Genomic DNA, 13,069 nt, shown 5'->3' with positions numbered 1-13,069 from the left:
CAGACTTCTCCTGCCGCCTGCTGCTCCCCTCAGCAGTGTACTTCGGTCCTTCTGCCTGCTCTGCTCCCCGCTCTGGCTCTGGTGAATTCTCTCACCCTCCCGCGCTTCTGACTGTACCCAGTGCTTGTATAAATAAATAAATAAATAAATCTTTTTAAAAATAAAATAAAACATAAAACAAAATGCTGGGAATTACAAGGAAGACAATTATTATTAAAATATAGTTTAAAACCTAATGTGTTTATTAACATTAAATGACAAGACTGGCATTCTTGTCAGTCTAAATTCTCCTTTTCCAAGGACTTCAGGGTGTTGTCACTCAGCTTGAATAAGCACATTAAACCCAGTGGGGTGGTCTTTGATTCACCGCTTCTGAAATATTGATCAGCAAATTAAAGACAGGGAACAGGGGATGTAGGGGAGTCATGGAGAAGCCAGGGTGGTGGGTCCAAGAACTGCAGACTCTCTATTGTTCACAGGGCACCCCGTCAATGGCTACTATGTCACAGGAGTGTGTGAGACAAAATGCTGTGCAGGATGGGGCCGCCCCGGTGGCGCAGCGGTTGAGCGCTGGGTTGCGAAGCTGCCCGCAGCCTCTGTGGTGCCGGTTCGATCCCCAGCTGTTCCCCGGCCACCAGAGGAGGGTCCCACATGGCGCGCTAGACCTCTCCTGCCGCCCGCTGCTCCCATCAGCAGTGTGCTTCGGTCCTTCTGCCTGCTCTGCTCCCCACTCTGGCTCTGGTGAATTCTCTCACCCTCCCGCGCTTCTGACTGTACCCAGTGCTTGTATAAACAAAAAACAAAACAAAATAAAATAAATAAATAAGTAAAAAAACATGCCTCTATAAAAAAAAATAAAAATTAAAAAAAAAAATGCTGTGCAGGAGTGGATAAGAACTACCATAACTTTGAAGTAGTTATGAGCATAAATAATACTTCGATACCTGTAGTAATACAACTTGATATGAAAACATATAAAATCTCCATTGGTGACAAAGTCACATATAGTTTCCCTTCGGAAAGCAGGGTTTAATAACAGCCCACCCACCTTAAAAGCCACGGGCCTAGATGAATTCCTGACATGTACCAAGTGTATAGTCATCACTCTAGGCCAGCAGGAGTAAGCGGGGTCAGTTTCACTTGCCGTGTGGCTGAGTCTAACTCCCACGCCTCTCTAAAAGAGGGATAGCTAGACCTTAGTGCTTTGAGCTTTTAGGTATTTTGAATCTGTAGCATGGGGTAGATCTGAGTTATTACTGCTTGAATTTTGTGGTGAGAGACTTGGGTCTGCCCCTCTGACTCTGCCAACTACTTTGGAATCTACCAGCATCCTGGTAGAGACCCGGCCTACAAAGCCTGCAAGATAACAATCTTGCCTGTAAACTGGAAACTCCAAATCTGAACTTAGTCCACCTATGCCCATGTAGCGTGTGTTTTTTTTTTTAACTTTTTTTTTTAAGATTTATTTTTTATTTATACAATAGCTGGGGTACAGGCCAGAGGTGCAGGAGGGTGAGAGGACTCACCAGAGACAGAGTGGGGAGCAGAACAGGCAGACAGACCGAAAGCACTGCTGAGGGGAGCAGTGGGCGCGACAGGAGAGGTCTGCCCCGCCATGTGGTTATCTCCCTGGCCAGCCGGGAATTGAACCTGCACTGCAGAGGCTGCAGACAGCTTCACAGCACTGTGCTCAACCCACTGCATCACTAGGGAGGCCCTCGTGTGTGTGTGTTTTAATTGTCATGGGGTAATTTCACAGTTAGTTCTCTGGAGACTCTACCACACCTTCACATATGGTGTCAGACATGAGAGCTGGTTGTTAGCTGCTGCTTTCAAGGGTCCCTGAAGACCTTGCTCCCTGCCAAGAACTCACAAGGCTCCCAATTCACAAAACAGCCCTCCCCTCTCTGGCTTTGCCCTGGGTCCTCATGCCCTGCACTGTACCCCTCAACACTCCTCTGTGCTATGTCCTCTAAAATTTTGTCTCTTCCTATAAAAGCCTTCCTGTGGCATTTGGGGAAAGTCCAGTCAACAGACCTGTCTCCCCCATTTTGACTTCATCAAATATCTACCTGGCTGGCATACGATATAGAGGGGAGAACCCAGCCAGTCTCTGCCAGCTCTAAACTCACAGCCCTACAGGGGAGAAAGAGACAAGAACTTATACCACTTGGACTCACCTGGTCCCTGCAAAGGACAGGAGGGCTAGAAACCACAGGCTTCACTCTGCCCCCAGGCCCCGGCAAGGCTACGCAGTTATAGGCATAGTAAACGGCAGCTTCTATTTTATTTATATTTTTTAAAGACTTATTTATTTATGCATACAAGAGCTGGGTGTAGGCCAGAGGTGTGCGGGGTGAGGGTATTCACCAGAGACAGAGTGGGGAGCAGAACAGACAGATCTACTGAAATACACTGCTGAGGGGAGCAGCAGATGAGACAAGAGAGGCCCCACGCTATGTGGGTCAGCTCCCTGGCTAGAGATTGAACTCACACCATAGCAGTGACAGCACTGAGACTTAACGCCTAGGCCCCAGCTTCTATTTGAAAGGACTTCTTATGAAATTATGCAAGTTCTTTTTACATAGTTGCTGTAAAATTTTTGAAGGGAACAGGTCATTATGTGAAAAGAGGATGCACCCTTTCCCAGCATGTCCCTAGCCCATCCTCTGGTGCGGCCACCAGTTCTCTCTGTAGAGATGCCACATGCTACTCTGCAAATATGCTTTTTTTGTTCCTTTTCATTTTATGAGATAATCATGTAAAGTGCTTAGAAAAGTGCCCAGCACGGTCAGCTATTGTGTTTTAGCTCATCACAGTTTAATCAGTACATGTAGATCTTTTAGTATTGTCCTTGAGCCAAGGATAGGGAAGACTTCTAAGTAACTCCATCTTCGGGAGAAGTATGAAATGTGCCTTTCCCTGTGGTAGGGCGGTTGATGTAACAGAAACCAAGTGAAAAGGACGATAGTTTGGAGGGCAGGGGCTAATAAGGCACCTTCTCCCTCCTATGCTGAGAGCTGATTGGTGACACCCATTTATCTGAGGTCAGGGCAGTCTGAGGAGGCTCCCCCAGTACCTGGTCCAGGCCTGGCTCTCTGTGCTGCCAGGCAAGGCCTCTCCTGCCTATCCAGCTGGCCTCTCCTGTAGATGGGGGAGGTGCTGCTCAGGCCTGATGCTGATCTCTCCTGACAGCTGCTCCTAAAGCTGGCAAGGCGGGTAGGGATGGGAGGGTGAGGGAGAGACCAGATTTAAAGGCCCAGCAGCCCCACCCACTGCCAGACTTGGGAGGGCAGACCTGGTGAGCATCCTCTGAGGCCATGGCTCTCATGCATATGAGAGGTCAGGAACCTCTCTGCTCCTATCTTTACCTCTTGGTACCATGAACACCACTAGCCCTCATTCCCTCTTCCACTCCATAGGCTGCCAGGGAGACTAGAGGCACCCACCATGCGATTTCGTCGCCTGACTCCCGGCTACTTCCGGGTGCTACAGGTAAGTACCCCTAGCTCATGGCTCCTGGCATTGGCCTCCTTCCTCCCCCTACCATGGCTGAGGGCTGGGTTGATACCCCCAACAGCCAGGCCGTCACGTTCCCTGCCGCCTGAGCAGCCAGGGCCCAGATGGGCAGTGAAGCAAAAGGGATTGGGGTGGAATCTCCCCAGGGCACTATGGCGTCCATATCTCTCCACCAGCCTATATCTTTCAGAAGCCCCAACTGACCTCTCAGGCACACCTTCTGTGAACCCCAGATGCAGGTTGCTGGGGAGTTGAAGGCAGAGCCCCGGAGTACACTAGCTGGGGCTGTGGCAACACTGCTGGCTGTCCTTGGGCTGGGCGGCTCCTGCTATGCTGTCTGGAAGATGGTGGAGCAGCAGCGGCAGCGGCCCCAACCCCAGGCTCCACGATGAAAAGGGCAGCCACTCACCTGGGCTGTGGGGTAGGTGACAACCTGGGGGATGCGGTCTCGGGAACACGCATCTTTTCTGGAGCCAGTCCCTGCCTTCTTTGGAGTTTAAGTCTGATCCCATACCCCAATTCTCATTGCATCTGGGCTCCTCCAGTTCAGATGCCAGGACTCCTGAGGGAAAACCAGACTGCAGGTTCCAAAGCTGAATCAAGTAGAGAGTAAGCACCCTAGACCCTGGACACAGCAAGAGTAGAGAAACTCTTAAGGGGCAGGAGTTTGGGGGAGTAGCACAGGGGTTAGCAAGTCAGAGGCAAGCCCCCATTATCCAGTTTTTTTATTGTGTGTGTTTGAGGGGGGAGGGTCACCCAGAAGTCAATCTACTCTCCAAATCCAGGGCTAACAGAAGTTGAAAGAGTCTCTCCCAGACTAGTCCATGCAGCACTGTCCATGGGCAGCTCTTCTGCCACGCATGTCAGCTGGATGTATCCATCTCAGGGACGTCAGTGGACACTTCTGTGGGCACTGCCAACCGCTGGGGAGGCACATAGGAGCCCATACCTGCTGCCCTCTCGGCCTCTTTCTGACTGTAAGGCTCCACACTCAGTTGCTTCAGCCTGGGAAAAAGAAGAATAGGAATTCGGAGCTGACCAGACCCAAGCCCTGTCTGCCGCCTGTCTGCACCCATCCATCAACCCTGTCCTTAACTTCCTCATACCTTTTTTTGTGGTCTTTGGATCGGAAGTGGGTCTTCAGGTTGGCAGAATCGATGAAGTACCTCCTATAGGGATGGGGGTAAGGAGGAGAGTAAGGAAGTGACGCCCTTAGGGTACTCCCTGATCCTAGCTCCTCTGACGCCAGGCCCCAGGCCGGTAAGGGTGGGAGCAGCAGCAGACCCACGGGGCCCAAGAGGGCACCCCTCGCGCCCCGGCCATGCCACCCTTGGCCCGTACCGCGGACCCTTCTTCTCAGGCCAGGCCCGATCAGGACTCACGCGCAGGCCAAACAGCGATACAGGCCACACCCTGGCAGGTCCGGATCAGGCTCGGCGCCCTGGTCTGGTCGGGGTCGCCCGGGAACCTGGGGCCGCAACTCGCGGTGAATCTCATCCAGGTCGGGCCGCCGCCGCTTCGCCTTCATCTGACGGGCCAGGGAGTGCGCTCGGTGCGCGCCCGTCCGGCGGGAGCGACCCATGATTGGTGACAGAGGGGATCGGACCCAGAGCCCAAACCTCAGCACACGTGCGGTGTTTCCGGGCTGCTCCGTGACGTCACGCGACGGCCTGGGCGGAGCAGCTGCGGCCGACCTCCTCTGATGACGTCACTGGCGCGGGCCGCGCCTTGAGCGCCCCCAGGCGGCCACGTAGGTTAATGATGGAGCTCGGGGGAGGCCCTGAAGCATCCTTACCTGAAGGCTTGAGCCTACCCGCCAGCTCCCGCTGCAGGGCTCTGGGTAGTGCGTGCCCCAGGGGAACTGCGGGCGCTCCCGCAAGGCCCACACGATCTCAGCGCCGTCCTCTGGCCCTCACACCCTTCCTGGTTCCTAGATCTTAGACTTCGCGGTGGGAGGAGGGGCGCATGCTTTGACCACCTCTGGAAAGCCCTGGACACTGTGACGTAAGTAAATGAAAAAATGAATGAAAGAGAGTGAATACGCTTGAAATGCCGGCCCCCACGAGACTCCCTGAGATGCCGTCACTCCCAGAAAAAGCCCTCACCACGGCTCATTGCTTCCCAGTTACTCCCTTGGATCCTCACCCTCCATACACCCCCAGCCAAATCCTTGAGGGAGAACTGTACTTGTGCAGAGAACCCAGCGTTCAGGGATCCTGTCAGTTGGAAGACGGGTCAGTTCCTCGCATAAGAAGAGGAGGTGCTCATAGAAGGACTCCCATCTTTGTCCTCTTTCTCCGAGCCCCTGATCCTGGCTGTTTAGGGGTTGTGTGCTCACAATGGGGAGAGGGCCAGGAGACCTTTCCCCATTCTCCAAAGCTTGGTGCATTCCAGGTGACCAAAAGAGCTCAGCAATAATTCAAGGGTTCCAGGTCTTTGGAACCTGTTGCCAGGAAACAGGGAGGTAGGCACGTGCGTCCCTGGGGAGAGGAATCGGTTTCCAGCCCAGACAAAGCGGTGAAATGTAAGCCCAAGGTGCAGTCTGGGGACCTGGGGACCCTCCCACTCTAGTTTACAAGGCTGAGTGGAGAATGGGGTGTGCCCTTACTGAGAGCACAGCTGGTGTACTACAGTCACACGGGCAACAGTGCTGGGCCTGGGCCCAAAGGCTTTGTAAATGGACTTTATGAATGGAAGAGGATTTTTCTGGAATCATTCCAAGAGATCATATTCAAGTATTACTAGGCTCAGGAGGGAGACTTCTGTGGAGAGACATCTTTATTATTCTTGGGCTATATGGGTCAAGACAAGGGCCTGAGGTGGCAGAGACTGGCTTTGTCCCCCCACCCCCTAGATTCCTTTAGATCAGGTTCATCTGCTGGGACTGTGCCAGCTGGGGAGGCTGGTACATCTTTAATGAAGTCACCTGATATCTCCGGACAGGCTCTGGGCCTCACCAAGTTCCTGGGGCCAGACCCATTGGGTGTCCATTCAGGTACCAACTTCCTGAACTTGGGTGCCAGGCCCATTTCTTTTGAAGCCATGAACCAGGCTTTTTGGAAAACCTACAAAACCAAGGTGCTACAGACCCTGAGTGGGGAATCTGAGGAGGACCTGGCAGAGGAGGTAGATATGATCCATGCATGCTGGGTGGGGCATGGGCAGAGGGACAGCCAAGTGACAGGTACAAAGAAGGGCAAGGGACAGATTCTGAGAGAGGGGGCCATGATTGTGCAGAAGCAGATGGTACATTCAGGGATGCAAATGTCATGGTGTCGTGCAGAAAGTCAGGACATTCAGGAAAGCTCAGGAAGGAGAAGACTAACTGCCAAGATCCAAGGGCTACCCAGTGAAAGAGACCCTTCTGGAAGCAGTGGGCAGTGGCCACAGGGGGCATACTCAGCTTGACAACCTTTCTAAGAGGCAGGGCTATGCAGAAGTGGGATAGCTTGCCTTGAGCGGAGGTGAACCCCTAGTGCTGGAGGAAGGTCCAGTGGAGCAACACTGGACCAGAGCCATCTATGTGCCATATCTGCCCTGACTTGGAAGCCATGGAAAAGGGCCTGAAACTGGGAACATTTTACCTGTATGGGGTGTGATATATGACGGTTACCAAACAGATGTGGCAAGGGTCGTTCTGTGGGCGGTGGGGGCTGGTGTGTGTGAACAGTGTATGTCTAAACAGATTGATGTCCATGGGTGAGCTTGTATAGATGTGCCTGTGGCTGCAGGGGGATTGGTGTTAGAGTAGAATCCCCAGTAAAGGTGTATGTACAGGTGTGAACTGGGTGGGCATTTTCAGGTGTGTACATTTGGGGCCAAAGCCTATGCCTGTGTGGCTCTGTACACGTGTTTGCACAGTCGATTTGTATGGTGTGCGTGTACATCTGCGTCCTGCCGTCTGGATGGGGGAAGAGGTTTTGTGAGCTGTGGGGCCTGTCCTGGGTGTGTGTGTGCGTGCCAGTGGGTGGGCAGCCGCGTGCGTGGGAATGTGCCACACTGGCCGTGTATGTGACTGAAGGGTACCTGAAAGCATTTGTGGTGGGTGTGAGGTGACTAGGTGTGTGTTTAGTTCTGTGGGGCTTAGGGTGCTTGGGTTGTGAGTTCCAGATTAGCTGTGGGAGAGGGAGGACCCATTCTTTTGGGACCTCTCTCCTACTTGGGGGGCGTGTCTTGTATCCCAGAGGGAGAACCCGGTGTTAGTGGCATCTGAGACGGCAGAACCCACTGAAGAGGCCTTCAATCCCATGTCACAGCTGGCCCGCCGGGTGAGTTCTCGTCAGAGGCTGTTGTTGAATCTTGGAGGTGGTGCTGGGGCCCTCCCCTGACTCAGCCCCTTCTTCCCAGGTTCAAGGGGTTGGGGTGAAAGGTTGGCTGACAATGTCATCTCTGTTTAACAAAGACGATGAGGACAAGCTGCTGCCACCGGAGCCCTGTGCTGATCAGTATGTGTGTGTGTTGGGGGGAGGGTGTTCTGGGACAGGTCTGGGGGTCCCCCTTCTCTGATGTCCTTTCCATCTGGTCTGTTGCCTATCCTTCTGACCCAGAAGGAGGGCTGGGGCACTGACTATCTCTGTTTCTCAGGAGGAAAGAGGCCATATCAGCATATCCGGGAGATTACACATATCTCAGAAGGAATTTACCAGCTGTGGGGATTGAGAGGCTGGAAGGTGTTATAGGCTCTCTCTCCCCACCCACTTGGGAGGGAGGTCTCCCTAGAACCAGGAACAGAGGAGAGAACCTTTAGGTGTGGACGAGAGGGGGTCCAGATCAGTGATTCCCAAGTACAGATCTAAACGCTTATCCTGCAGGGAGCTCATCAAACACAGATTCCCAGGCCCTCCTTCAGAGGTTGGTTAGCAGGTGACCCGAGGTCTGGAACCCACGTTTTCAGCAAGTTCCCTGAGGACCGAGGCACACGAGTTCAGGAAGCCCTGTCTTAGGTCTTTGACGCTGGGGGTGGGGGGCGGTTGGGTCTCATCCTGAGTCATCCGCCTAGTGCCATCCCCAACCTTGCACACACACCCCTGGACATTTCTCTGTTCCTCTCCCCTGGAGGGGTGTCACTCTTGCCCTAGGGTATCCTCCCTTCCAGATCTCTCCCTCTGGCCTGAGGATCCTACCTCAAGCCTCCTCACCCCCCTTCGATTGTTATTCATTGTTCTTCCCCGCATATTTCCTAACTCCAGAGTCCCCTCTCCCCTAAACCTCTGACCTAGATCTTTCTCCTTCCCCGGGGTCGCACCCCCCTTCTTCTCCCCAGTGTTCCCTCCATCCCGGTACTTGACCTGACTGGCCCCTTCCCGCCTGTCTTCAGGGCTCCACCCTTGGCCAGGGATCCCGATCCCGGCGCCCTGGTCTGTCTCGCCGCGGAGGCCTTTCCCGGCGCGCCCCGGAGCCCGCCCCGGGCCTCCAAGCCCTGATCTGCCCGGTCTCGCGGGCACCTCCAGCCCCTGCGCCGGCTCTGCGCTGCGGCCGCGGACCCCGCCTGGGCTGCTCGGGCCCGGTGCGCGCCCCTCGACCCCGCCTTCTCTCCGCGCGCTCTCCCGGCCTCCCGCCAGCCCCTGACCCCACCCCTCTCCGCAGCCCTCTGGCTGCGCCGCCCCCCCCGCAGGCCTCGGCGGCCGTGGAGGCCGCGCCGCGCGGGCCGGGGCTCTGGGACGCGTTCGCCAGCAGGTGGCAGCAGCAGCAGGCGGCGGCGGCGTCCATTCTGCGCGGCGCCGAGGCCGCCCGGGAGCCGGACCCTGAGGCCGGGGAGGAGGCCGCGGAGGACGCCGTCGAGCGTCGCGAGCCCCGGGAGGCTGACCCCGCGGCCGGCTTCAAGTGGGGCTTCCTCACCCACAAACTGGCCGAAATGAGGGTGAAGGCTGCACCCAAGGGCGACTAGCCGGCCGGCCGACCTGAGCCCCTGCTCTTCCTCCCGCTCCCATAAACACCCTGGCCGGACACCCGAGTGGCCGCGTGCTTCTGTCCAGACGGCGGAGAGGCTCTTTGGCGGGGGAGAGGGGCAACCTCAAGACGGGTACAGCTCGGGGGGGTCTGCACCTCCTTTCCCACAAACGTAAAGGTAGAAAATGGCCAGAGACAATCCAGGTATCAGGTTGGATTGTGGTCAGTTCGGGGTCCAACTTTCCAAGAAGCGGGAAGCCCCAGAGGACAGGACCTATTGTCCTGTCCAGACTTTTAATTCGACCAACGTGGCTGAGGCCCTACTGTGTGTCCCGTGCAGCAGGAAGGTCAGATACTAGGAGAGAACTCACTGTCAGTGGTTCTCACACAAAGTGAAGGATTGAGGAACGAAAATAGGGCTGTACTTGAGAGTGCAGAGGAGGTGAGGACGCAGGGATTCCTGAGCGAAAATGGATCTATGTAACCTTAGCTGAATGAGTGGACAGGGGTAGGTAACCCAGGTAAAGGAAGGACCGTGAACAAGACCAGTGGGAAAGACAGGTGAACCTGAGTGGTTTTGTTTTTTTTTAAAGATTTATTTATACAAGAACTGGGGTACAGGCCAGAAGTGTGGGGGGTGATAGAATTCACCAGAGATAGAGCAGGGAGCAGAACCGAAGACACTGCTGAGGGGAGCAGCGGGCGAGGCAGGAGAGGTCTGCCACGCCATGTGGGACTCTCCCTGGCGGGCCGGGAATCGAACCTGCACTGCAGAGGCTGCGGACAGCTTCACAGAGCAGCGCTCAACCCGCTGCGCCACCGGGGAGGCCCCTGAGTGTCTTTGAAGGGAAAGAAGACAGTGGCAGGATGGGAGGCCAAGAGTTGGCAAAATCCTGGCTCAAAAAAGTGACCCTTCTAGTTCTCAGTTCTGGATCCTCCACTCTCCGCGCCTCCTCCTTAGGAGCCAATAGGGGGCAGCAGGACTCCAGGAACTGGGGCCTTTTAGGGGTGGTGGAGCCCAGATTCCTGGAGTGGACCCTGCCCCAGAACGGCTGCTGTGGCTCCCAGCGCTCGCTGGGACAGGCGGGTGGAGCGACCATAACAGCGTCCGAGCTAACCACTCCCGAGTGGCCACCGGGCCGTCTTCGCGGCTCGCGCTCGTTACCGGGCACCCCCTGCCCGCCGTGCGCCTTGCCCTGCGCGCCCACGGCCGTTTCAGAACCGCGTGAATGACCGAGGGGAGCAGTTGCGGCCCAGAGGCTGGGGGCCTGCTCGTCACAGAGTCGGCCCGGCACCCACACGCCAAACCCCCCGCGTAACCGCGCGCACCCGCCCGCCCCTTCCTCGGCATCTGTTTCAACAACGCCGGGACTTGATTCAGCAGGTTCTCAAGCCCCCCCGCCCCGCCCCGCCCGCAGCTTCTAGTCCTCAGATCCGGGGCCGCGAGGCCGCCCCCGCCCCCGCGAAGAGCGGGGCCTTGGGGATCTCTCGGCGCGGCGGGCGGGAGGGGCTCGCCCCAGGCAGCTGCGCGCCCGCGCCCGGGGCTGCCCCGCGGCCCCCGGCCCCGCCCGCCGCCCCGCCGGCCGCGCTCACACGGCGGACTCGAGCGGCGGCGCGCGGGCGCGCTGGCAGCCGTACAGCCACTGGATGACGCGCGCGTTGCGCTCCACCACCGACACCGCGGGGCGCCCGCCGCGCGCCGAGCCCGCCGCCTCCGAGCCGCCGCCGCCCCCGGCCGCGGCCGCGCGCTCCCCGCCGCCGTCGCTGGACGTCCAGTCGCTGGCGTCCCGGGAGCCCGGCGGCGGCGGCGGGGCCCCGGGCGGGGCGGGGGCGTCGGCGCCCCAGCTCTGCGGGGAGAAGCGCTCGGCGCCCAGCAGCTCCACCAGCGCGCGCTCCAGGCCGCAGTAGTTGAAGAAGCGCTCCTTCTCCGACAGCGGCAGCGAGCACGTGGGGCACAGCGCCCGCTTGCCCGCCGCCTCCCCGGCCTCGGGCGGCGCGGCCCACGCCCCGGCAGCCGCGGGGCGCTCGGCGGGTCCCGGGCTGGTCGCGGCGGCGTCTCGCGGGGAGCCCAGGAAGAGGCGCCGCACCAGCCCCTGGCCTTTGGCGTTCTCCTTGTTCACCGAAGCCTTGCAGTCCCGCTTCTGGCGGTAGAAGATGAGGGAGTCGGGCCGAGGCAATCGTCGCCCGCTGCCACGGCGCGCGGATCTGGGTGTCCTGGGCGAGGCGGGGGGCCCTAGCTCATTGCAGGGGTGCGGCGTGAGAGGCCCAGGACCCCCGCGTAGGGCTGGCTCCTGTCGTCGTGCGATCACCTGGTGCGTCTTGACGTACTTGGCTTTGTCGGCCTCCAGCCTCTCCACCGCGCTGGGGGTGCGTCCCCTGGACAAACCGGAGGGAGAGGCCAGGAGCATCTTAGCAGGGCAGGGTAGGACTGTACCCCATAAGCCACTAGCAGGAGGCAGCTAGCTGAGCAGAGGGCAATTGGCTGGGCTCCCTGGAACCTGCGAGAAAAGAGGAATGGTCATGGAGAGCAGACAGCGGCCTCGCCCCTTTCCTGCAGGCATTCCTGGGAACAGGATCGACAGCCACCCCTCCCCCATGCAAGTCCCCTAGTGCCTTGCCCTGGGGCAGAGGCCCAAGCTGTCCCTTCCCCCATCCCGCAAAGACAGTGGGCGGGAGCTCCCTGACCACTCAGAAACACATGCCTCTTCGAGGGTGCTCCAATGTGGCCACAGGACCATGCCAAGCAAGCATCAGCAAGCAGGGCACTTGGAAAAGGAAACGGGGCTGGTCCGGGCTTAATTCCCGAAAGTAGCTTCAACCGGAAAAAATACCTCTTCCCAACCCAGCAACTTTAAGTCTAAGACAAGGAGGCTTCCCAGCCACAGACTGGCTCCAGCAGGCCCACCCTTCCCGCCCCCACGCGCGGAGGTCAGGGATATAACCACTGGGTAGGAACCTCCAGTAATTGCAGCCAACTGCCCTGCCCAGGCCCAGCAGGGCCATCAGGGAAAGAGAGGGAGGTGGTGACCAGGTCATGTTGGTCAGCTACCTGCCCCAGCTCTGCCGCCCTGCCAGGGAATTCCAGAACGCTCAGCTGTGAGCATCACATTGTGTGCATCTGCATTTCCACTTCATAGGAGAGGAAGCTGGCCCCAGGGGAGAGGGCTTACTCAGTGGGAGTCAGGGGTGAGGACTGGAGCCTGGGTCTCTTGCAGTGCCATCCAGAACTAGAGGCTGGCTCGCACTTTCCCAGAGCTGCCCTTTGATGCTCTGCATCTGTTCCCACGGCTTTAAAATCAAGCAATTTCAGTTAGAGATGGGCCGTCCTGGCCTCCTGGAAAAGCTGCTTCCATGAATTCTTCCCAATAACTTGCACTCCCAGAAGTCTGCCCTCAGGGTCCTTGCCCCTTCTCCTCCTGAGACCCTCTGACCCTTGTTCTCCACCTCCCTTGTGCCAGGAGAGGGACGAGGAGGGGCTGTAAATCAAGAGCTGACAGTTCTATTGGCAGTAACAGAATGGGCCACCCACATGGCTCCGCACACCCTTCCCATCCTACCCCACCCCTGCCTCCTGCTTGCCCCGTCCTCCCTTAGGCTGAGAGGGACACGACAGTTCTGGGGGTAAAGGAACCTTGGACCTTGGGTATGGAGGTAACAAAGG

The 13,069-nt window shown here is 57.5% G+C and overlaps 4 protein-coding genes across 5 annotated transcripts; 2 read left to right on the top strand and 2 right to left on the bottom strand.

Annotated features, from left to right (window-relative positions):
• Positions 1 to 3,450: 3,450 nt before the first annotated feature.
• Positions 3,451 to 3,911, top strand: ZNF593OS (ZNF593 opposite strand; the record flags this gene model as incomplete). The annotated part of the gene is made up of 2 exons (XM_084244111.1): positions 3,451 to 3,495; positions 3,753 to 3,911. The coding sequence occupies 2 exons, from the start codon at positions 3,451 to 3,453 to the stop codon at positions 3,909 to 3,911; spliced, it is 204 nt and encodes a 67-aa protein (XP_084100237.1).
• Positions 3,912 to 4,382: 471 nt separating this feature from the next.
• On the bottom strand, positions 4,383 to 5,101 carry ZNF593 (zinc finger protein 593; the record flags this gene model as incomplete). Its single annotated transcript, XM_084244110.1, has 3 exons — positions 4,383 to 4,524; positions 4,626 to 4,688; positions 4,902 to 5,101. 3 exons carry the CDS (start codon positions 5,099 to 5,101, stop codon positions 4,383 to 4,385), a joined length of 405 nt encoding a protein of 134 aa, XP_084100236.1.
• A 1,460-nt stretch (positions 5,102 to 6,561) lies between these two features.
• LOC311177664 (uncharacterized protein C1orf232) lies at positions 6,562 to 9,406 on the top strand (the record flags this gene model as incomplete). Of its 2 annotated transcripts, none has more annotated exons than XM_084243872.1 (4): positions 6,562 to 6,645; positions 7,704 to 7,787; positions 7,867 to 7,964; positions 9,106 to 9,406. In XM_084243872.1, the coding sequence occupies 4 exons, from the start codon at positions 6,562 to 6,564 to the stop codon at positions 9,404 to 9,406; spliced, it is 567 nt and encodes a 188-aa protein (XP_084099998.1). The 2 variants fall into 2 exon arrangements, with proteins under 2 accessions (XP_084099998.1, XP_084099997.1); XM_084243871.1 differs by having other exon boundaries at positions 7,644 to 7,787.
• A 1,591-nt stretch (positions 9,407 to 10,997) lies between these two features.
• Positions 10,998 to 11,831, bottom strand: FAM110D (family with sequence similarity 110 member D; the record flags this gene model as incomplete). The annotated part of the gene is made up of 1 exon (XM_084243565.1): positions 10,998 to 11,831. Exon 1 carries the CDS (start codon positions 11,814 to 11,816, stop codon positions 10,998 to 11,000), a length of 819 nt encoding a protein of 272 aa, XP_084099691.1. The 5' UTR covers positions 11,817 to 11,831.
• Between the last annotated feature and the right edge of the window lie 1,238 nt (positions 11,832 to 13,069).

Source organism: Talpa europaea (genome assembly GCF_964194135.1).
Source record: "Talpa europaea genome assembly, chromosome: 9".
Lineage (NCBI taxonomy): Eukaryota > Metazoa > Chordata > Mammalia > Eulipotyphla > Talpidae > Talpa > Talpa europaea.
The sequence above is the reverse complement of the archived record's forward strand: the minus strand, read 5'-3'. Positions and strand labels throughout refer to the sequence as shown.